The sequence below is a fragment of the Diabrotica virgifera genome, chromosome 3, assembly GCF_917563875.1.
Source record: "Diabrotica virgifera virgifera chromosome 3, PGI_DIABVI_V3a".
Classification (NCBI taxonomy): domain Eukaryota; kingdom Metazoa; phylum Arthropoda; class Insecta; order Coleoptera; family Chrysomelidae; genus Diabrotica; species Diabrotica virgifera.
Window position 1 is genome coordinate 249,739,112 of NC_065445.1, and position 24,443 is coordinate 249,763,554.

The 24,443-nt window shown below is 33.6% G+C and overlaps 1 protein-coding gene across 5 annotated transcripts in view; it reads right to left on the minus strand.

Moving 5' to 3' along the window:
- Positions 1-24,443, minus strand: part of LOC114340630 (elongation of very long chain fatty acids protein) — a 225,357-nt gene that overhangs the window by 124,825 nt on the left and 76,089 nt on the right. Inside the window, exon 1 of one of the 5 annotated variants that reach the window (XM_050646073.1) lies at positions 15,068-15,196. The exons of 3 other annotated variants lie outside the window; for them this stretch is intronic. In XM_050646073.1, coding sequence (XP_050502030.1) covers positions 15,068-15,158 — 91 coding nt within the window. In that variant the 5' untranslated portion in view covers positions 15,159-15,196. Of the gene's footprint in view, positions 1-1,956; positions 2,069-15,067; positions 15,197-24,443 lie in introns of those variants that run through there. One more of the 5 variants, XM_050646074.1, reaches the window with a different exon arrangement.

The window sequence follows — 24,443 nt, forward strand, 5'->3', positions numbered from 1 at the left end:
AAACACTGAACAAGGGACAAAACAGATAAATTAGGGTGCCACTAGGTACTACATTTTGCAATTGACGAAATGCCCCTGAGGATGCTCTAGATAGCGAAAGTATACTTGGGCAAGATTTAATAAATTCAGTGCTCGATATCTGCCTTTGGACTTTTAAAAAGTTTTTAGTTATGTTAATTACCATGTAATAAATGCATAACTTATCTTCACATGTACCTATGTGCGGCAGATTCGTGCAAATATTATACGAATTATTGTCTATTTAATGGCAGAAGTATATAATTTGGACCACATATACTACACACACCAAGGTTCCAATTTAGATATGAGGCCATATCAGATTTTGCTTTTTACAAAAAAGGCGGGCATTCAAATTGGCGACTATACGTATGTGACTAATAGCACGATAACTTTTGAACTAAAAATGCGATTTCAACCAAATTTGGTGTATAGGTTCTTTTTTTGATGTATAAGACTGAGCTCTTGAACCGGTAGAATCGGTGTACCAGAAGTTGTGTTTTTCTGGTTTTTATATAAAAATATGTTGTTTACTTTTTCAATTATTTCACCCTGTATATATTAATTTTTCAGAAAGGTAACACCGGCGTTGAAAAAAGCGTAAAAATATTTTTTAGGAAATATTTTGAACTCTTTAGTTATATTAATTACCAATTAATAAATGCATAACGTATCGTCACATGTAGGTACCTATGTGCGGCAGATTCGTGCAAATAATAATGTAAGAATTATTGTGCATTTAATGGTAGAAGCATATAATTTGGACCACACATACTGCACATGCAAAGATTCAAATTTAGATATGAGGCCATCTCAGATTTTGTCTTTTACAAAAATGGCGGGCATTCATAATGAATCTGCCGCCCATAGGTACATGTGAACATACGGTATGCATTTATTAAATGGTAATTAACAGAACTAAAAACTTCAAAATATTTCCTCAAAAATATTTTTACACTCTTTTTAATGGCGGTATTAACTTTTTGAAAAATTTATATACACAGTGTGAAAGAATTGAAAAAGAAACAACATATTTTACATAAAAAAAAAACAGTAAAAACACAACTTCTCGTAAACCGATTCTTCCGGTTCAATACCTCGATCTTATTCATCAAAAAAAGAACCTATATACCAAAGGACATCGCACACATCTTATGGAAAATATAATGTCACTCAAATTCAATAAAATTTATACGAATAGATTCGTTTTAAATTAACGGTCAAATCTTATCATTGCGCCAACTCCATATTTTCAATAATAAGAGCAGAAATTGATATAAATAAATCTGAAATCAAATGGATACGTACATAAGTTAGAGAGAGAAAAAATATTTTATAATACCCAAATTGTCGGTACTCCATAAATCAGCCGATTAGTTTCACTAATCCGCTTAGGCCCAGCGGGGTTTAAGCTCTTTTGAATAGCACCCAGAGCAATAGTGATTGTAACTGACAGTTTTACTGACTCCAAAAATGTGATTTCGATAAACTTTAATTGCAATTTGCGCCGTAATTAATCATAATTAAGAGTTGGCGCAATGATAAGATTTGACCGTTAATTTAAAACGAATCTATTCGTATAAATTTTATTGAATTTGAGTGACATTATATTTTCCATAAGATGTGTGTGATGTCCTTTGGTTGAAATTTGACGTTTCGTTCAAAAGTTATCGTGCTATTAGTCACATATCTATAGTCGCCATTTTGAATGCCCGCCATTTTTTAAAAGGGACAAAAACTGAGATAGCCTCATATCTAATTTTGAACCTTTATATGTGTAGTATATGTGGTCCAAAATATATGCTTCTATCATTAAATGCACAATTGTTTCACATATCGGCTGCACTATAAATAAAAACGGGTACTCTTTGTAGCACTATAGGTTGGAAACAGGTAGGTTTTCGTCCAATAGGTTTACGATAAAAAGTTGTCAGATACCTGGATTATGCAGTGTCGTAAGAAATTCCTTATTTCCCTAAACTATAAATTACTTTGAACACTTCCAAACACTCACAACTCACAAAAATGGTTTACAATTGTTTGCTGTCTACAATTTAAATACTTTCGAAAAAAAAATGGAAAAACACCTTTTTTGAATTTGGTAATTAGAAAACAATAGAATTTCAAATAGTATTTTAACAATAAAAGCTTAATTTTAACAATAGCTGTTCTAATTAACATACTGTTCAAATACAATTTACATTGTAATTGCATTTACCAACTTCGTAATACATGTCTACGTCTACATAGTATAGAACTGTATAGTTCACATTGATTTGTTATGTATCACATACTTTTTGGCAACTTCCACTTTTATTATATTTGTATTTTCACAAATTTTCGTGTTTTTCTAAAATTGTTCAATTCACAATTAACCACCATACTATGTTAATTTGTAATGGGATGGTCCAGTCTCTTACAGCTCTTCATATACCCCAGGCTGTGGGTGAAAAAACGTGATATAATTCAGGAATTTTTGAAACCTATCAGGTGTTGTAAAGGACAATGCCAGGAATAACTTCTACTAAAATGTGACCAAAAATATTGTGAGCTTTTTTTTAATTGCGATTTTAATTTGTTAAATTTGCAATTTTTAAAGATTTTAAATTTTGCAGCTTAGGATATTGATTTTAGAGAAAAACTTTTTAATACAAAGTTGTAGTAAATTAAGAAACCTACAATTTGAGCTATGGTAAGTTTAATTTCGTTAATTGGTTATTGCAAAACAGCCTGCGAAAAGTCCAAAATGGCCGTTTTTTACAATTGCGTTATTTATTGTAGAAATAATTTTTTTTATTTTTTAAAGCTTTAAAATGAAGATCTTTCAATTCCAAACATAAAAAATTGCAAGGCCGGATTAACGAATTTGTTACTTAGATATTATAAATTGTTTATCCCAAGAGGTCAAATCTCGAAGGCTATAACTTTTTGAAGAAAAATCGTAGAGAGTTGTTGTAACATCCAATCTCCTTCTAAAGAGTTATATTTTCATATTCTGATTTAAATAAATGCGTAAAATATTTTTAAACCTCCAATTTTTGGGTTTGAAAATAGGGGGGCAAATTTCGTTATAATCATTTAGAGCTGGAGCGGCCCAGTACATCCTATGAGTTTTTAACTTACAGATTATTGTTGCTAAAGACGAAACGAAGATTTACAAAAAAATAAAAAAAATTTACAACCAACTGAAGCCGAGATAATTGTTTATTTTTTCTTAAATCGTAGTGCCTTTATTTATAACAATTAAGAAATTATTTTACAGTCATTGACTAAAGAAAGACTTATATTATCTTAAAATAAAAATTATTATAAACTATAGGTACATTTAATTATTAAAAATTATTTTTAAAATCGGTGCTTTTGCGAGCGGCCCAATTTTGCAAATCGCCCGGCTCGTTTCAAATCCGCGCTCTCGGAAAATTTTTACGTAACTTGTATTACATTTTTACCGAAAACAATTTAATAATATTACCATTATAATATACAGTGTATTTACCACTGTATTTTTTTTGATAAACTTTTATATGTGAAATCTCATTTCTGAAGAAATAATATTACAAAAATCATACATATAACTATATTTTTAATTTTTGCATTGTTATAATAAATATAATAATAATAATGTTACTGCTTATTATACAATATAAAACTTTTTCTTCTTGTAGTGACTATCCATTTTGGATGTTGGCAAACATCATGGCAATTTGGCAAACCCCATTTGGAAACTGAGAACCAGGAAGGCGAAGGATTACCTTGCTAGAAAATTTACGTACGTCGTTCAACACAACAACTACAAATTTTTAGAGCAGCAGTACCGATTCAGTGTGCAAGTACAGATTGCCATGATGGTCGCCAACATCCAAAACGGATAGTCACTACAAGAAGAAAAAGTTTTATATTGTATAATAAGAAGTCACATTATTATTATTATATTTATATAACAATGAAAAAATTAAAAATATAGTTTATATTTCATATATATGTATCATTTTTGTAATATTATTTCTTCCGAAATGAGATTTCACATATAAAAGTTTATGAAGAAAAACAAATACAGTGGTAAATAGACTGTATATTATAATGGTAATATTATTAAATTGTTTTCGGTCAAAATTTAATACAAACGTAAAAATTTTCCGAGCGCGCGGATTTGAAGCGAGCCGGGCGATTTGCAAAATTCGGACGCTCGCAAAAGCACCGATTTTAAAAATAATTTTTAATAATTAAATGTAACTATATTTTATAATTATTTTTAATTTAAGATAATATAAGTCATTCTTTAGTCAATGACTGTAAAATAGTTTCTTAATTGTTGTAAATAAAGGCACTACGATTTAAGAAAAAAGAAACAATTATCTCGGCTTCAGTTGGCTGTAGAAAATTTTTATTTTTTTATAAATCTTCGTTTCGTCCTCAGCAACAATAATCTGTAAGTTAGAAACTCATAGGATGTACAGGGCCGCTTCAGCTCTAAATGTTTATAACTAAATTTGCCCCCTTATTTTCAAACCCAAAAATTAGAAGTTTAAAAATATTTTACGCATTTATTTACATCAGAATATGAAAATATAACTCTTTAGAAGGATATTGGATGTTTCACCCACTCTCTACGATTTTTTTTTTCAAAAAGTTATAGCCTTCGGCATTTGACCTCTTGGGATAAACAATTTATAATATCTAAGCAACAAATTCGTTAATCCGGCCTTACAATTTTTTTTATGTTTGGAATTGAAAGATCTTTATTTTAAAGCTTTAAAAATAAAAAAATTATTTGTATAATAAATAACGCCATTGTAAAAACGGCCATTTTGAACCTTTCGCAGGCTGTGTTGCAATAACCAATAAACGAAATTAAACTTACCATAGCTCAAATTGTAGGTTTTCTAATTTACTACAAATTTCTATTAAAAAGTTTTTCCCTAGAATCAATATCCTAAGCTGCAAAATTAAAAATCTTTAAAAATTGCAAATTTAATAAATGAAAATCGCAATAACAAAAAAAGCTCGGAGACCGATCCTGCATCGATAACTATAATGTTGTATTCAATGTGGGCTCCGAATATTTTTAATATTAACAAAGTTTAATATAAGTTATAAATTGTGAATCTCAGTGATATATTGAAATAAACTGTAAGTGTACAAACTCTTTACATAATATCCAGTAAAATTAGCATTAAAGTCAGCAAATTTCAATTATTTGTTATTGTTGTCAATACAAAAATCCAGTTTTACCAGCAAAATAACCGCTTTTAGTAGAGACCGATACACCTGTTTTAGCAGGTGTACAGGGTCGGACTTACTTTTCACTTAACGTTTATCGAAATAAATTCAAACATGGAATCCCACAACAGTTCTACAATACAAGACCATCAAAGTCAAATAAACGCATCACAGTCATACTCTTTGGCAGCGTCGAGAGTGCAATTTCCTTTAAAGTCCCAAGCAATTATCTTTAGTGCCTTAGAAAACACCAAACTTCAAGACTACCTTCTCCCACTTGGAAATATAATTCAACCGAAAAATATAATCTTCTCTTCTAGATTATCTAATAATCGCATATGTATGTATTTATCCAATAAACAAATAGTGGATGATTTTATGAATAATTATGGTCAAATAGAAATACAAGGTGAAATTGTCAGAGCAAGAAGGTTAGTTACACCAGCGGAACGACTTGTGCTCTCCGGCGTATGTCCTTCAATACCGCACGACTTGCTAATCAATGAGATACAAAAAATCGGCATAGTTCCTGTCTCCCCCATGACATTCCTCAAAATTAGTGCTTCTATGCCTGAGTTCAATCACATCCTTAGTTTTCGAAGACAAATCTATATCAGTCCTCACAGTCTAATACTACCAGAGTCATTTACTCTTGTTTTTGACAACACGATATATAGAATATTCATCTCTCAAGACAGTTTAGTTTGCTTTAGATGCAAGAAGCCAGGTCACATTGCATCACAGTGCTCCGAACCACTAGCTCAACTAAACCCCAACCAAAACAATGAAGCATCGGTATCCAGCGCAACAAATATATCTTTGCAAGCACCCAATGATACAAACCCTTCTCATTGTGAACAAATGTCTATTTCCAATGTCCTGGAGATACCGAACAAAGAAGATGCATCAAATAAGGACAGTCACATAATTAATCAACCAAAACGTAACTTTGATGAAATTATTTCACCTGAAGCAGATCCATCTTCAAAAGAATGTAACATTTTTCCACCACCTAAAGTCCAAGCAAAATCTAAAAAAGCTAAAATTAGTTCAGCAAGCACTTCTGAATGCTCATTTTCTCTCTTACTTGACCCTGCTAAAAACTTCATAGAAAATCACCCTCTACCTTTCCCTCTAAACTTTGATCAACTTAACATGCTCCTAATGAATATCACGGGATCAACAGATCCTATAACCACAATTCAAGAATATACCACAGACCTATCAGCTTTGTCCCATATGCTCAGTCTAGTTTACCCCCATTTAAAGGAAAGATCCATAAAACGAAAATTCACTTCCATAAAGAAAAAAATTAATAGTTATCTTGGCAGTGAGGCGTCAGACTGGGAAAGTGACACATCTCAATTAAGCCAAAATTAAGACTCAAGTTTCTACTTCAAAAGAATATTGATGGAATTTTTCATCGCCTTGTTATGCTCCTACATCTTTCTCTGAATTCCAGCATCTATACTGCAGAGCTCTTTGGTTTGTCTAAAGCCATCAAACTATGTATATATTAAAAACCTCCCTTGTTGCCCAGTCCTTTCCGACTCTCTTAGCACAGTCAAAGCTATGCAAAATATATACCATAAACACCCCATTGAGAAAAGAACCAAGGCCGAACTAATGGAAGCTCAAGAAAGTTTCACAAGAATCCACTTCCTGTGGATACCATCCCACATAGGCATTGAAGGAAACATGAACAAGCAGATACTAGTGCGCGTAACGCTATCACTAATGATGCATCAGAAAGAGAGTGTCGGAGTGTCGCTAGCGATCTAAAAGTTCATTTCAAAATTAAAGTGTTAGTGCGTGGAATCCAATTATTGCTCCAAAGGTTTACTTGTATACAAATTGTAATTCATTTTTACCAATTTTTGATTTAATATTGTTACAAATGTTACAGAAATGTCGCTAATAACCTTCGGGTGGATGCGACTTTGTCTTTCTAAATAAAAAAAAAAAAAAAAAAAAAGCTCACAATATTTTTGGTCACATTTTAGTAGAAGTTATTCCTGGCATCGTCCTTTACGACACCTGATAGGTTTCAAAAATTCCTGAATTATATCCTGAAATCGACCTATTTTTCACCCACAGCCTGGAGTAATACTTCACATACATATACTTGGACGGAAAATGTTTTGAAAACTTAAATCAAAACAAGGAAAGACAGTTTTAAATTAAATTCGGTTCGGGGCCATCACCATCGACTGACCAAGGTTTCTGCTTTTCAGCATCTTCAGAGCCGCCTGTGGTGTATTCCGAAGCGAACTGAATCCAGCTGTCGAAGTATGCATATAATAAAATATTAAATGCGCACGGGCGCGTTAGCGACATCTATCTGTAGACAGAGAAAAAATTATTTATCGGCCTGTGTATTTAAAAATATGTAAAAAGCACAGGCAGCAGATAGTTACCAAGGATTCTGCACTTCGAGCTATAGAGAATTTTCTCTGTCTCTAGATAGACGTCGCTAACGCATCCGTACTCGCTTAATATTTTATTAAAAGGCATAGTTCGACAGCTAGATTGAGTTCGCTTCGGGAGACACCACATGCGGCTCTGAAGACGCTGAAAAGCAGAAACCTTGGTCAGCCGATGGTGGTGACCTTCTTCTTAACGTACCCTATCAAGTCCACTTGACGTCGACGATTAACATAGCGAAACTGTCTCTGTCTCGAGCTCTTCTAAATAGGTGTTCTGCTTTCTTTATTCCCGTCCACTCCCGGATATTCTTCAACAAAGATGCCCGCTTTCTACCAATTCCTCTGCGTCCTTCGATTTTACCCATCATAATAAGTTGAAGAATAGTATACCAGTCTCCCCTTACTACGGGCCGGTATTTCAATAGCTACTTAAGCTTTTGCTTAGCTAAGCCTGTGTCAAAAGTTAATTAGAAGCTTAAGCTGAGTGCCGTATTTCCATCATTTCCTTAACTAAACTGATGCTCAACTGTAAAGTTAATTGGTTTGGTACCTCTGAATACGTCAAAATGCCAGAAGTAACTGTTCTGAGGTAAAAACCACTACTGTTGACATTTAATTTTTCTTGTCATCTGTATCAATGTCATTTACTTCACTTAATTTTGTGTGCATGGTACATGTGTTGTTAGTTTATTGACTATAATATTTTCTCTGGTTACATTTTTATTGTTATTTTCCATAAGCAATAGATCCGTCTTTGTAATTTTGTTTATTGCATATATTCTTAAATGTCAAATTGGAATGTAAGTTTATTTTTGTAAAATAAATATACCTACCAAGCATTGTAGAGATAAATAATTTTCATGTGCCTACATCTTCCAAAATTAGTAAGAATTCTATTAATCGTTGTTATGACTAATAAATTAATAGATTATTTACAACGTTTCCCAACCGGTGGGTCGCGACCCACTAGTGGGTCGCGGGCAAATTTCAGGTGGGTCGCGGCGTGGTTCTTACAGTAGCTGAGTAGCGTACATTATATATCATCATAGGCGAGGGATGGGTCGCGAATATGAAAGAACATCAGAAGGTGGGTCGCCAGACATAAAAGGTTGGGAACCACTGGATTATTAGATTGTTATTTAATAATCTAATAATAACGTTATTACTCAAAAGTTGGTTTTTAAAATAACTCTATAATAATTGATAATCTATAGAAATAACCTCAAAAAACAAAAAACAAATTTTAAGCAAAGGCTTAAACCAACTCCCGCGCGAGCTTAAAATTATTTGGTTTAAGCCTAGGCTTAAGCCTCAAATCGAAGTAGAAATACAGGCATCTAAGCTTAAGGAAAGGCTTAAAGTAAGCTTTGGCTTAAGTGAGGTTGGATATACCGGCCCTTAGTGTCCAGAATAGGCCATCTTTCTATATTTGATGTTATCAAGCAGCTCACGGGCAGCATTTGCTCTCTTAAGGACTGCCACATTTGTCAGCATAGCCGTCCATGGAATTTTCAGTGTACGTCTATGTAGCCACATTTCAAATGCCTCCAAACGATTAATTGTGGATATTTTTATTCGACACCATACAAGAGGACTGACCAAATGTAACATTTAATCATGCGCTTTCGAAGTTGAAGTTGCAAGTTATCATTACAGAAGAATGAACTCATTTTTAAAAATGTCGTGCGGGCTATCTCGATTCTACATTTTATCACTTTATCTGGATCTAGTTGTTCAGTAATATGGCAACCAAGATATTTAAAACTGGGTACTCTTTGAATTACATGACCATCAACATATAACCGTGAATCTTGATGGGCCAAACGGCTAAATACCATTTATTTTGTTTTTGAACAGTTTATGTTTAGGCCAAACTCTCTTCCCACTGTATCAACGGCATTTAAAAGGTGTTGTAATCCATTCATATCATCATTTAAATTAACTGTATCGTCTGCATATCTGATTGTATTTATCAGAAATTCATTAACTTTCATACCCCATTCCAAATTATGCAGCGCTTCCTTAAATATTCTATCTGAATATAAATTGAATAACAGTGGGGACAGTATACAACCCTGTCTGACACCTCTTTGTATTTTGCATATTTCTGTTGATTTTCCATTTATTCGTTTAAGAGGGAGTCATTTCGCCTTTTCCATTTATGCAAGCTGTCGCTGTTTGACGCCAATATAATTTTTTTATGATTCGTACATCTTGACTATCAACTCCTTTATCCTTTAATGATGACCCCGAACCGAATTGAATCTAAAGCAGGCTGTCTTTCCTAACTTTATTTTACTCATATTTGAGTATTTTGAACTGATAGTAATTTAGCGAAGGAACCAGAATTTATACTTAATATAATAACAAGAGGTTTTTATGCGTGCTAAGTAAGTGAATTATTTATTTATTTAAACAGTAATCAAAATATTTTGTGTTATTCATGTTGTTACGACAGTTCCTTAAGGTCGATCCCACTACAAAATGTATTTAAATTCTAGAATATTCGAGATATCATCGAATACCTTTTAAACGCGTGCTTATAGACGGAGAGACAGCGCTGAAAAATCTGTTTGAATTTACTAAAGCTAGATTTTTTACAGTTGATTACTGTGAGTGTGTAGAGAAACATACTGCGGTCGGCCAAGCGAAACGTAGAACAGTGGTTACTGGGAGGGTATCAAAGTTGCTTTCCTACGAAGGTAATTAAATCCATTTACTAAGGCTGAAAATCGGTACACATATTCTAAATTAAATATAAATAAAAGTTATTATGGTCGGTCAGCTGTATGACGGGACAGAGCCGGTCGATCGGCCCTAATAGTCAATTGAGAGAATGAAGCATTTTGTCTCGCAATTTTTTCGTCCAGCATAGATTTACTTGAAATTTTCACAGAAGGTAGGGCAAAGTCCAAAATTCCAATCAAAAATGAGGTTGGAGAAAATGTAATCTCAAAGTTAAAAATCGGTATACGTTAAAAAAATGCATTTTCTCGGCTTACAATGGAGCAATTTTCGTATATAATATCACAAGAGAGAAAATTTTGCCGGCAATATTTTCGACTGGTATGAAAGTTTGTTGCCTGGCAATTTTCGCGAATTAAATTTTGACTTAAATCACGAGACGTCAGTCGAGTGATTTTGTCAAAATTTCATAAGCGAAAATTACCAAAAGGCAACGAACTTGAATGAAACCAGGAGAAAATTTTGCCGGTAAAAATTTTCTCTCGAATGATATTCGACAAGACTATTTATTACCAGACTTATTACCAGACAGTTTCGTGACGGATCTGTCATAATTTTGTCGCTGAGAAATCACGTCGCTAAGGAGTTTTGTCAATATAAAACGATGCGTTGCTATGCCGTTTTATCAGTTAAATAATCAGAACAGTCTAGTGAAATAGTCTTCGTTATTTTTTTGTTCTCAAGTAACTCGAGTAGAGCCATCTAACTAACGTATTATTAAATGTCAAGCTTGCTTTTATTTTATTATAATAGATTAATTTATTTATAAGAAAAGAAAACTACATATTTTTCCAGTTGTAGACTTTTTTTAGATAAACTTACAACAGGTGTAAGGACAACAGACAAGACTTACAACAGGACTTTGACTATCTATATTATTAATATATACAATCATAAGATTCGATTCCAGCAATAAAATTGCTGGTAAATAACTTTTCCCAAAAATGGCCTATTCTTCGGTAATTTGCCCAGACTATAATACAAGAATAACAAACCGCCAAAGGCGATAAAACTGAGTGGCGCACAAAATATTTAGCTACAAAGCAGCTGCTATGGATATTACCTGGCGTAGAAATATATTTTGATGAAAAATAAAATTATAGTTTTATTTTGAAAGATTTTTCCATAATATTTGCTCAATTTGAAGTAAAACGCGCCACAAAACAGCCTCAAACTTTATCAAAGGTTCTCTTTTGTTGCGCGTTTAACTTCAAATTTAGCAAGTATTATGGAAAACTCTTTCAGAATAAAACTATAGTTTTATTTTCCATCAAAATGAAAATACATTTTCCGCCATGTACGTAATCTTCATATCAGCTCTTTTGTAGTTGGAATATTGTATGCGCAACTCATTTTTACTGCGTTTAGCGGATTTTTCTTCTTGTGTTATTAAAACAATAATTTATTGATCCTAGTTCGATAAAATACTAACAACAATATAGGAACTTTTCAGTATTTTCATGGTTGAGATACTTTGAAAGCAACAAAGGCATCCACATTAGCGAAACACGTATTTCACAAGATTTATTACAATAAATATTAGGAAATTGTAATTAATAATATCCACACTAACTTCTATGCGAATGTTTCAGTGATTAATAGGCGTAAAAAGAAGGAGTGATAGTGCAAATTGTTGTTATTACAGAACTAATAAAGTCAATAAATTAATAATTAACCCAGAGAAATAAGATTTTTCTCGTGACACATCCCCATCCAGGCCGAAACCAAATTTTTTGAGTAGTATGTACATCTATATTAATAACCTACAGTTGAGTCCATGAATCTTTACCCGTGCGTCATTTAAAGCATACGAAATAAGTCGATGATAAGTCGGAAACTGAAATTTACTAAACGAAACAGCAAGTCACTTACTGTCACTTGCTGTTGCGTTTAGTAAATTTCAATTTCCGACTTATCATCGACTTATTTCGTATGCTTTAAATGACGCACGGGTAAAGATTCCCGGTCTCAACTTGTGTATGTTTCCTGCAGCAGATTTTGATGATACACATAGTTATAAACAAATGAAGATTAAAAAACGGTAAATTTTCGCTTTTTTCCTCTGTTACTAAAAAGTGAAGCATTCTAAACAAATTTGACAATAAGAAGCTCATAAATCATATAAAAAGCTTCACTGTGGCTTTCGCTGAATATGTCTATCCTTATTTGTTGCTTAGAAAATTGCAGAATAAATCATAAATTTTGAGATTTTATAAATGTTGATAACTAATGTAAAAATTAAGTTAGAACCTTCTTATTACACGGAATGCTGAGACTTCTTGTGTTTAATTTTTTTTTTCAGTAAATTAAGAGGTTACCGTAACACTTCGGACAGTTTATGAAAGAAGAACATTTATACTATTACCTTAATTTAAAAAATGACAAAAAGTATTTTAAACAGTGTAAAATTATTTTGCAAAAACATGTCGATATTTTGCTTACTTATAAACAATTAGAATAACTTTTTAACACTGTTACCCGTAGAAAATTATTTTTTCATATTTAGAAAGACTGAATTTTTATACACATTCAGAAAGAAAAACTGTCCTATGAAAATCAGGGACGAGGTTAGCCCCCCCCCTTTTTTTAATTCACATGTTTTTGCAAAATAATTTGGAAATATTTAGAATTATTAATTTTTGTCATTTTTTTTTAATAAAATTAATAGTGCAAATCTTCTTCTTTCGTAAACTATCAAAAGTATTACTGTAACTTCATCATTCTCTGACTTATAGTGTTGCAAAAAAATTAATTTGGGATAAACAAATTAAATAACTTTTAAACTATTTGACCAATTGCTTTAAAAGGGGTATGATTTAAGCACCAGAAGTCTCAGCATTCCACGTAATATAGCCGGAGAGATAGAAGCGGATTTTGTGCGTAATAAGTAATATGGAAAAAATATACGGGGATATGTTGAATTAGTTGTGTACATGACTTTCCCCAACGGCCGTAAACCAGGGTCGGGGGACGAGGGTAGTTATAAGGGGTCAAATTCGCGGTTTTTATTTTTTTTTTTGTGACGCTCATGATTGAGATAGTGCACCAAGATGTGGGAATAAGTAGGTCATGACGTAACTAAGTAAAATCTCTAGGGGAGGAACGCTGCGTGGTCGACAAAGGGTTGGGGGTAGGAGTGAATATAAAAAATATAAAGGGTTTTTTGCGACGTTCGTGATTGAGATAGTGCACCAAAATTTGGGAATAAGTAGATCATGACATAACTAAGTAAAATCCCCAGAGCCGGAAACCAGAGTGGGGGACGAAGGTAGTTAGGTATAAGGGGTCAAAATCGCGGTTTTATTATTTTTTTGTGACGCTCATGAACGAGATAGGTACTATTGTAGCATGTGGTAATTGTTGCACAAAACGTCTCTACCGGTGGTTTTTCTAAGACTACGATAAAAATACGAATTTTTTAATTCGAGTTTTGGTTGAAGTTTTGTTTCGTATCGTATTGAAATTTGACACGAATAAACGCCGATTTATATATAAACAAATATATGAGCGATGGACATTAAAGGTCATATCCATTTACAAACTTTAAGTTTTTGAAATATGGTGCCTGTGGAAAATGCTTAGAATATCATGGAAAAAGAGGGTTAAAATGAAGATATATTAAGAAGAGCTGGCCGTCAGCATAAGTATTTTTTTATTATGTACAAAAAAAGAAGCATGTATAGTTGAGGTACATATTACGATGATAACGATACACTTTTCAGCAACTAGTACTAGGGAGAGAAAATATAAGGTAAGTGTGGTCTAGAACGTAAGAAGATGCCATCTTACCTAATAAAACAATGTAAGGTGGAGACCTACGCTGAAATAAGCGGCAGCTTAAGAAGAAGAAGATTCCAAATTAATTAATACAGATAAAAAGACAAGTCATAAACAAACTTATTTGTCATCAAAACTAAAACCCAAAATACAAATGAAAATATAAATCAATAAACTTGAAAGAAAGAAGAAACTTTTTTTTTTTTTCAATATAAGAATGATGTGATTCCATATACCTACTCATACTTATACATATACGAGACTATTACAACTGATTTTTGTATTAATATTTTCCACTGATTTAAAGCAAATATTATAATGAGTAAATTTACTGCATTTTAAAAAAATTGCGGTACTTAAAACTTTAAGAGTGTAGGCGCAAAATTTCGCGCCAAAATGTTTTAAATGCATTCATTTTTTTCGAATCATGAGAAAACTAATAAGTATTTTTGAAAAATTTAAACGCAGAATAAAAGAAACTTTTGAATGAGATATTTGAAACTAAAAATCACACAAAATTTTCTCTTTTTTCTCATTCCTGTAACTTATTAAAATAAACATTATAGAAGTTTTCAGGGTATTTCGGCCCTCGGCAATAAGAATAATGCAATCTTTCATTCTGCGTTTGAATTTTTCAAAAAAAAAACTTATTAGTTTTCTCAGGATTTGGAACAAATGAATGCATTTAAAACACATTGGTGTTTGCGCCTACGACCTTAAGATAAAATGTGAAATAATTTGTAGGTTTGGGTAAATCTCTGTTTTATATAAGTATGAAATCCAATCTCATTACGTATTCTATATTATGATAAAAACTATAAGAAACTTTTCGCCGTTTATAGAGGAAGAAAATTTAGATCGTATTTGAGTAAGGTACTTACAGAAATCAGCACCACGACACTGAGGTGTTATTGATGACAATAACCATAAATATAATTGTTTGCTTGAAAATACAGCAGAAGAGCAATACATCTAATTTATAACATCCACAATAATTACAAATTAATATAAAGATAAACAATGTATTGTCTAATTAATTAAAAAATAGTTATTGTTAGCAATATAATATTAATCTTGATAAGGCCTTGAACTTCAAACTATCCTTCTTTAATTGTTAATATTTTTTATTATGTTACAAAACTAAAACGGAAAGTAATTGAGAAAAAGTATTTTTCTGCAAGGTCAAAATCAGATGTTTACTATATTTAGGTAAATTTATTATTTTTAAAAATACTTTAATTTCGTTTTCCATACTAGCTATCCGAGAATTATTATTAATGGTAAGTACTAAATTTTACATCAATATTTATCTTCTAAGATGTTTTTAAGTAGGTATTGTAACTTTATCAATGGCAGGTGGAATTTTGATCACAAACTACTCAATACTTACATTTTCATCTTCTAGTGTTGGGTGTTATTTATGGTTAAATAATGTGATTAATTAGCGTATATATAATTAGCAGACGATATCTGCTATTTTGTTTCATAGGTGCAATGGCCTGGTTTGGTTTCAATGCTTTTTTACATTTTTTATTTATTTATTTATGCCCCAAGCTCAAATACAATAGGAAATAAATACATCATCACAACAACGTTTAAAACAACCAATACACTAATATCTATTTTTTACAAAACCAAACCCAATAACAAATAAGGGAGATCAAATAACTACATTTTTAAAATATCCTTAAACGTAACAATTTCTGTGTGGGAAAAATGGTAGTAAACTCATCAATAGAATGTAACACGCTTTGGTTACCGATACTAAAAATAAGAAATCAGAAGTAAAAATATACGTATATAATGTCCGAATATGAAATACACTGGTTGAGTTAAGAAGAAAAGTGTTTCAGAACCTCTTTAATCTGGTTTTATCGGTACTATTGAACCTAATTTTAAAGATTTACGACCAATGGATCTACAACCGACATAATCTTCATATTACGACAACTTATAAAGAAGTCCATAGAGTTCAACAAACTCCTTTTCCGATTCTTTGTGGATTTTATTAACAGAGTCCAACTGAATAACCTAATCCAAATAATGAAACAGAAAAACTTTAATAAAAAACAGACACCAATAATTAGGGACGTTACCAATCGGAATAAAACCTGACTAAAACGAACATGAACTGACCGTATAACTACACTAGGTTCGCTTTCAAGATGCAGTAGAAATAAACAAACCAAGACACGTTAAATGCTACTAGGAGCACTCCCGAATCATAATTTACAATGTATAAACTTTGGAAATCATGATTTGGGATTTACAATGTATATACATTGTAAATTATGATTTAGTTGTGCTCCTAGTGGCATTTAAAGTGTCTTGATTTGTTTATTTCTACTGCATCTTGAAAGCGAACCTAGTGTAGACGTGCTGGTAGGAATCATGCAGTGACAGAGCCCAGCCCGAAGCTCTTTCTTCTTCTTCATGTGGCATCTCCTCTAAGAAGGTTGCCAACCGTAATTTCAATTCGCACTTTCGATACTGTCTCTCTAAAGGGATCAGCAGAAGTGTAGTTATAGTCTAAGAGCTAGTGAACCCTCCGACTAACGGTCGTCCTGTAAGGCTAGAAATTTGTCTAATGATAATTCATAGCACACCAAGGCACTCGCCTTCCCCTCGGCTGGCAAGGTCTTATGCTCTTCAGAATCGCCTGTCATTGTACACATTTCTTCTAAATGACTTACTCAAACACATACTTAAATTTAAACTTTACAGGAGAAAGTTTATTTTACCCCCTAAATTTGCACTTTTCGATTCACCTGGTAGATACACGTGCACCGCTGAGGCCTGCCAGGTCATGGTTTTTACACTTTTTTTTGATGTACTTAAGGGTTTGTGCAGAATAATTTTTATTACTTATTTTGTACGCTCCTAACTTATGTCACTTTGAAAGTCTATAAGAACTGTTAAAAATTGAAAAATATGATGATAAAATGAAATGACGATATAAACCTGGAATCAAAACTTTCACATGCGTTTGTCATCCGCTGTAAACTGCTGGACATCTCTGCCCATATTTCTGGCACACACTTAGCCGGTTCTGGTACATAATTATCGACCAGATAGTACACAAATTTCATTATCCTATGATTTTGTAGTTGTGCACTCATATACGTCATTATCATCATAAAAAAAGATTTAAATATATCAAATATGACTATTTTCCAGAACTGTCCTAAATGGAATCGGTAGCCCTTCAATGAAATATTATTTCAAACCTCAATGACACTTTGCTGAATTGCTTCTTCAAAATCTGCAAAATACTTTTCTTAAAGCGAATTTTTTATTGCATTTGCCAATTTGTTCTTTACCGTATACAGATATGTCGCACTATACTAAATATTGATTATACCATTTCATTCTTCCATTCTAGGTAGGTAATAACAATATTTCTAAATATGCTAAGTACAACTACTTACAAATTAAAAAGCTATTACAAGGTAATGAGAAGTATTACGATACCCGGGACTGAATTCGACCATCTAAATATTTTGACCCTTCTTAATTCAAGTATACGGTACTCAATTTACCTATGCCCGTATATTATACACCATTATTAGGAACCAACGCCCTTCAGCAGGGATCTATGGAGGAGTATAACCAAGCCGCAAGCCCTTATCCCTTGCCGTACCCCTCCTCCATTAACGTTATCATAAATAAGAATAATATAAAGCGTAATTGAAGCCAACATTGGCTACAAAATGTGAAACCGAGCTTGAGTATCCTCTGCTATGACGATGATGCAGTAATCATGGCAGAAAATAAAGGTAACCAGCGCGTACTTTACAGATTCAACATAAGAACAAATAATTTAAACATGTTAATATTCCAAGAAAAGACTCAGCCAATGTTTACAGCCAAGAGCCCCATCAGATATAAACTAATGGTTAACGAACACGTAATAACAAGACATGAATTTTAACTACCTCGGAATACCGTAAAATGTTATCTTATGATGACAAGGCAACGAGGATATATGGAGGTGCAAATATATGAGTGTAGGGAAGTAGGGAGTAGGGATGGGAAAAACCTACCGGTTTAAACCTAAAACCAGTTTTTTTACTTTGCCATAATCGGTTTTACCGGTTGTTTTTTTGTTCCGGTTATAACCGGTTTTTTCTTTTTAAAGTAAAAACCGGTTATTAGGTTTTTACGGTGATTAGGATTAGGTTAGGTATTATTTTGGATCCCAATCATAATTATTATTCTCAAGTAATTATTCCAAGCAAAACCATAATTCAAATTTTATTTTATTTTATAAATACAGAAGCAAACTGAAAGTGCAATCTCACATCAGCCAGAAACAATTATTAAGTTTTATTATAATATTTCCTTGAAACTGTATTTGTAATCATAATATTTACATAAGAAAAGTGATCTGGTTGAATTAGACGCAAACATCATCTATTTTTCACACTTAACTCTTGACATTGAAAGTGGGTGAATGACTTTTTCTGATTACCAAAAATAATGCTCTGACTATGAATATCGAATTACTGATTACGAATACGAATCTCCAAGAATTTCCCTACGTTTTCAAAACGATACACCCATACAGGAAGTATTAAATGAGTTAAAATGTACCTATTCTACAAATATACAAACGTGTTAAAAGTAATACATTATGGTACATTTTTTTTGATGGTAGTAAAAATATAAGGTAAATTGCATTATCCAATTTATTTTTAAGTAAAATATTTATGTTGATATTATTTTTTTTTTAAATAACCATTTCAAAGAGTCTGGGATAATAATAATAGTAATATAATAAATAAGATCAGAACACGACGGGGTACTAATAATGGAAGGACTGGTAGCAGAACTGCACCCTGGGAAAAAAGACTGCTCGGAAAGATTGAATTGCTGCGTAGGGAGATTGGTCAAGTCACAGAATATATACGAGGTGTAAGAAGTACAAGAGTCATCAGGAGAGCTGAAGAAATAATACGGAATACTGCAAGACACTCAAGATACGATCCAGAAAACAACACAGCCTAACAGTGCCTGGATACATTAAAACAAAGACTCTCAGTTTATTCAGGACGACTAAGAAGGTACAAAGTGAGTAACAACCGAAAATCCGACAATGCCCTTTTTGAGACTGCTGAGAAGGCGTTCTATCGAAAACTCAATTCCACCGTAGAAAATCTCGATAAGTCGTACCCAAGCCAAGAAGAAATTCATGAGTTTTGGGGAAATCAACTTTTCACACCAGCTGCTCTTAACAACAATGCTGGATGGATAGAAGATACGGCACAGAACTGCCAACACTACACTACTACTCTCTACGAACCCTTCACCACTGAAGAAGTCTCAAATATCATCAAAGAGCTTCATAACTGGAAATCTCCTGGACCAGACGGAGTTCAAAACTTTTGGCTCAAGAAGTTTTGGAGTGCTCATGAACGCTTCTCAACACTAATTAATCATGTTATTTCTAATCCGCAGGATATACCATCATTCCTAACTCAGGGAACCACTTATTTAATACCGAAGGATCAAAATAACACCCAAGATCCAGCAAAATACCGCCCAGTTACTTGCCTTCCAACTTTGTATAAATTGGTGACATCCTGTGTAGCCCGGCGTATATACCAACACTGTGCTCTGAACAATATCATAGAGCCTCAACAGAAAGGATGCGCTAAGGGTTCCATGGGTTGCAAAGAACAACTTATCATCGACTCAGTCATTTTTAATCAAGCATATTCCAAAAAGAGGAATCTATTTACTGCTTTTATTGATTACAAGAAGGCCTTTGATTCAGTGCCGCATGAATGGCTTATAGATATATTGAGAATATATAAAGTCGATGATAATATAGTGACCTTTTTACAACATATAATGACAGAGTGGAAAACTAGAATTCACCTTCAAATACCTGGTGAAAGTAACATCGAAACTGAAAATATCGTAATCATCCGGGGCCTGTTTCAAGGAGATTCGTTGAGTCCTCTGTGGTTCTGCCTAGCTATGAACCCACTATCTCAGCTATTGAACTCCACAGATGCAGGTTTTAGCATCAAAAATAACAACAATGTGGTGGCGAAGCTTAATCATTTATTGTACATGGATGATTTGAAATTAATGGCTTCCACTCGAAACCAACTCGACGAGATGCCAAAAACTGTAGAAACTTTTTCTAATGATATTAGTATGCACTTCGGACTAGATAAGTGCCGTATTTTAAATATAGTCAGAGGAAAAGTACAGCCCGGGGGATTCGATATGCAAAATGGCCAGAACATCGAGGCAATGGGTGAAAACGATATGTATAAATATCTTGGAGTAAAGCAAGCGCGGAAAATTGACCATAAGCAAATGAAAACAGAGATAACTACCGAGTTTATACGAAGGGTAAAACAGCTGCTTCGCTCACGCCTTAACAGTAGAAATTTGTTTAAGGCACTAAACACCTACGCATGTTCCGCGCTTAGCTACTCATTTGGTATTGTTAAGTGGACAAAAACAGATATAGAAGCTCTACAGCGAAAATTACGAACACACCTCACAAAGGCACAAAAACACCATCCTAAAAGTGCAGTAGAAAGAATAACATTACCACGGAATCTAGGAGGAAGAGGACTTATGGATATAGGTGAACAATTAGATAAACAAATTGCTAATTTAAGAACTTATTTTCAGATGCAGGCTGAGACATCTACTCTACATCGCGCTATCTGCGCAGTAGATGACACAACACCGATCAAACTGAGGGAACCAGAAATGAGCATAAACCACCTTACTAAGGACGAAAAAGTGCGCGCTTGGATGGGTAAACCTCTGCACGGGCGACATCCCAATGAGGTCAGCCAAGATTATGTCGACAATATAGCGTCGAACTACTGGTTGACATCAGGAAAGATGTTCCCTGAGACGGAGGGTTCATTACTGGCCATTCAGGATCAGGTTATACCAACCAGAAATTACCTGAAATATATCATCAAAGACCCTCAGGTTCAAAACGACAAATGCCGATATGGATGTCAAGCCCAAGAAACCATCCAACATCTTACAGGGGGCTGCCAGGCATTTGCTGCAACTGAATACAAGGAACGGCATGACGCAGTGGGAAAAATCCTTCATCAAAAGATAGCTATTAAGCTGGGACTTCTCCAAACAGACCATCTCCCGTATTATCAATACGTCCCTGAGAGTATGCTTGAGGATGGCAACTACAAGCTATACTGGGACCGCACTGTGCTCACAGACCAAACAGTGGCACATAATAGACCAGATCTCGTACTAGTTAATAAATTAACAAGACAAACAACACTAATTGATGTGGCGATACCTAACAACAATAATCTACGTAGTAAATTTACTGAAAAGATCGCCAAGTACAGAGATCTAGAAATTCAAATACGAAGGCAATGGAGAATGCAAAGTACCCAGACGATACCGATTATTATGTCTACTACTGGAGTCATTCCGAAGACCCTCCTCGAAAGCATAAAAAAGCTGGGTCTCAATGAACATATTTATAAGACCATGCAGAAAGCTGTACTACTTGCGACGGCCAGAAGTGTAAGAAAATTTTTGGGAGATACACCTGCATTCCAAGTCACCTAGGGCTCGATAACACGGAGAGAGTCCCACCAGAGCTTAATCCTTTTGATACCGTAGGTATCTGGGATGAGTCAATTTTCCCCTTAGAGGGAGTGTGAGCCGTATGGCTAAATCTGGATAATAAATAAATATATTAATTAATAGAATAAAATGGTTTTATTAAAAATTGTGTTTTATTTATATTGATATTGATGTTCTTTCGATAGTACTAATTTTGATCATATTGATATCGAGTCGAATGGAGTATCTCAAACTAAAGTGCATTGTAAATGTAGTTTTGTAACCTATTGTATTAAAAAACCGAAAACCGTTTTCCAAAAACCAGTTTTTTTTGGCCGGTTATAACCGCCACGTTAAACCGTTAGCAAAAAAACCGGTATAACCGAAAACCGGTGTTTTATCAAAAACCGTCATCCCTAGTAGGGAGCAAAATCTGGATATATAACGCAAAGTCCAGGCCGCTTAAAAGGTTAAGTAATTAAAACTAGAGAAATGAAAATGTTAAGAATCATGATAGTAATTTCTCTGAGAGATAGAATACATTATGTCCACATCACCGAATTCTGAGTCCAGAAGAAGGAGAAGAAGAATCGGTTGTTAGGTGGGTCTCAGAAATCAGGCATGTCTGTTTTCTGTACATAGAAAACTTGGATTTCGTGGCACTTCAAGTTTCTATTCTAATATTCAGTATTTAAAGAAAGGTAAAAAAAACTGTCACTTTAATAATAATTAATCGACATTAAAAAAATGAGACGGAAAACTGTTGATTACTGTCAACGTTTATTTTGTATTCAACAAGGAAGTAAACACCCAACAAACAAGCTGCTAATTGTAAGTCAATTTTTATTTAATTGAAGATAATTTTAGTACCTGAAATTGTTGCGTCCTTTATTTACAATTAATCAATACACAAGTTTTTCTACATAAGTACCGAGAAATATTTACTAATGGTTTGTTAAAAAGATTAATTACTTTTATATTAATATTGGAATATTTTTGGCCCAAAATGTTATTTGCCTACTCTCAGCTCTAATAGTTTGTTTCTTTCTCAGATATTTGGCTTATCTTCGACGCAAATTATCAGGGTTTTTTTCCTTGGTTGGCCAACAATGCATATATCAGCAGAGGTTGTATCCAGAGTTACTTTAACTACTCTACTTTCTTCGCTTTGGTTTGTATGTCTATTTCACCGATTTTCTATTAATCATAATTTAAATCTGAAAATTTTCTATTTCACTTAACTTTTCAAGTAAATTGGCAAACTGATCCAAATTTTAAGTTCAATTCTCATGTATCTCAAGCTAAATATAAATAACTGAAATGTTTTGCTTGTAAAAAGAGTAAGACGAAAAGTCCGAGATACAAAGTTTACTACAATTAAACAATTGAAATAACTAAAATAACAATAATAAACACTATTTTAAATCTAAGACTTTTCGTTAAGAAACTGCTTTCTGGTTGCATCCCGTATCTCCGACTTTATAAGCATGGAGACGACGAATATAGAAGAAAGCAAAAAGGACATGGTCACGTATCTACTTTTTTCGCCTAGGAAAAGGACCGAAAGAGAGTTTCAAGTACTCAAAAATCTGAGTAAAGATGAAAAAGAGAAAAGGCAATTTTTGTTTTTATTTGATTCAGAGTTGGACCACTATCTCCAGATAGCTATTTCTGCCTCTCGCAGGCGTTATCTATGGAGCTATGTAGTCACAACCCTGAACCCAACATTAACATACTGCCTTATTTAAGGGAAATTACCGCGAATGCAATAATTCACCTTTGAGACGCAAATCAGCGACATCTCTCGTAAAAAGAGGAAGACGAAAAGTCTGAGTTACAAAGTTTACTACAATTAGATTGTTCGAAAATCGTTATTACAATCAGACCACTTCTAAAAGTTTCAGTTAATGTTTCTATTAGGTGTGGTGTCAGACAGGGATGTGTTATCAATAACCAGTTTTTGATATAGCGTTAACTAATCGTCGCGAAGGTCTTAAAATCGTTGGTGAAATTATTAATAACATCCTATACCAGCTGGCACCGCCATAATGTCAGAGAGCCTAGAAGACCTTCCAACCCTGTCAACACTGTAAACAACGAATGTACTGAAAAGGGCTTAACGATCAACCCAAAAAAAAAATGGATGGAGGTCGCATGGAATTAATAACCAAGGCTCAGTATTAAAATTATATGTATACAAAATCCTAGAAAGGGTGGGACACTAGATATCTGGGTAGCTAGATTGACTGCAGTGTTGAAAGTGACGAGAAAATTTCGACCAGAATAGAACTTACACGAAAAAGCTTTTTTTGTGTATTGTGCAGTAGATGTCAGTTATTGACCACACTAAGGGTAAAAATATACCGAAGATACATGGATGAGCGCGGTGTATGTAGCGATCGCGGTCGCTACATCGATATCAAAACAAACCTTCATTTTCTTATGAGCTCGCACATACCAAGAATGTGTCACACGTTCACCCTCCCGACCTTGCATCGCGGTTTACAGCGATGTCGATGCCAAAACAGGATACGGAAATTATCTTCGGTATGTTCTGCGCGTCATCGATGTAAACCTCGACCGCGATCGCGATCTACACCGCGCTCATCCATGTATCTTCGGCATGTTTTTACCCTAAGCGCTGTTTCACATTATAAGAATTTTGATCGTGAGATGGTT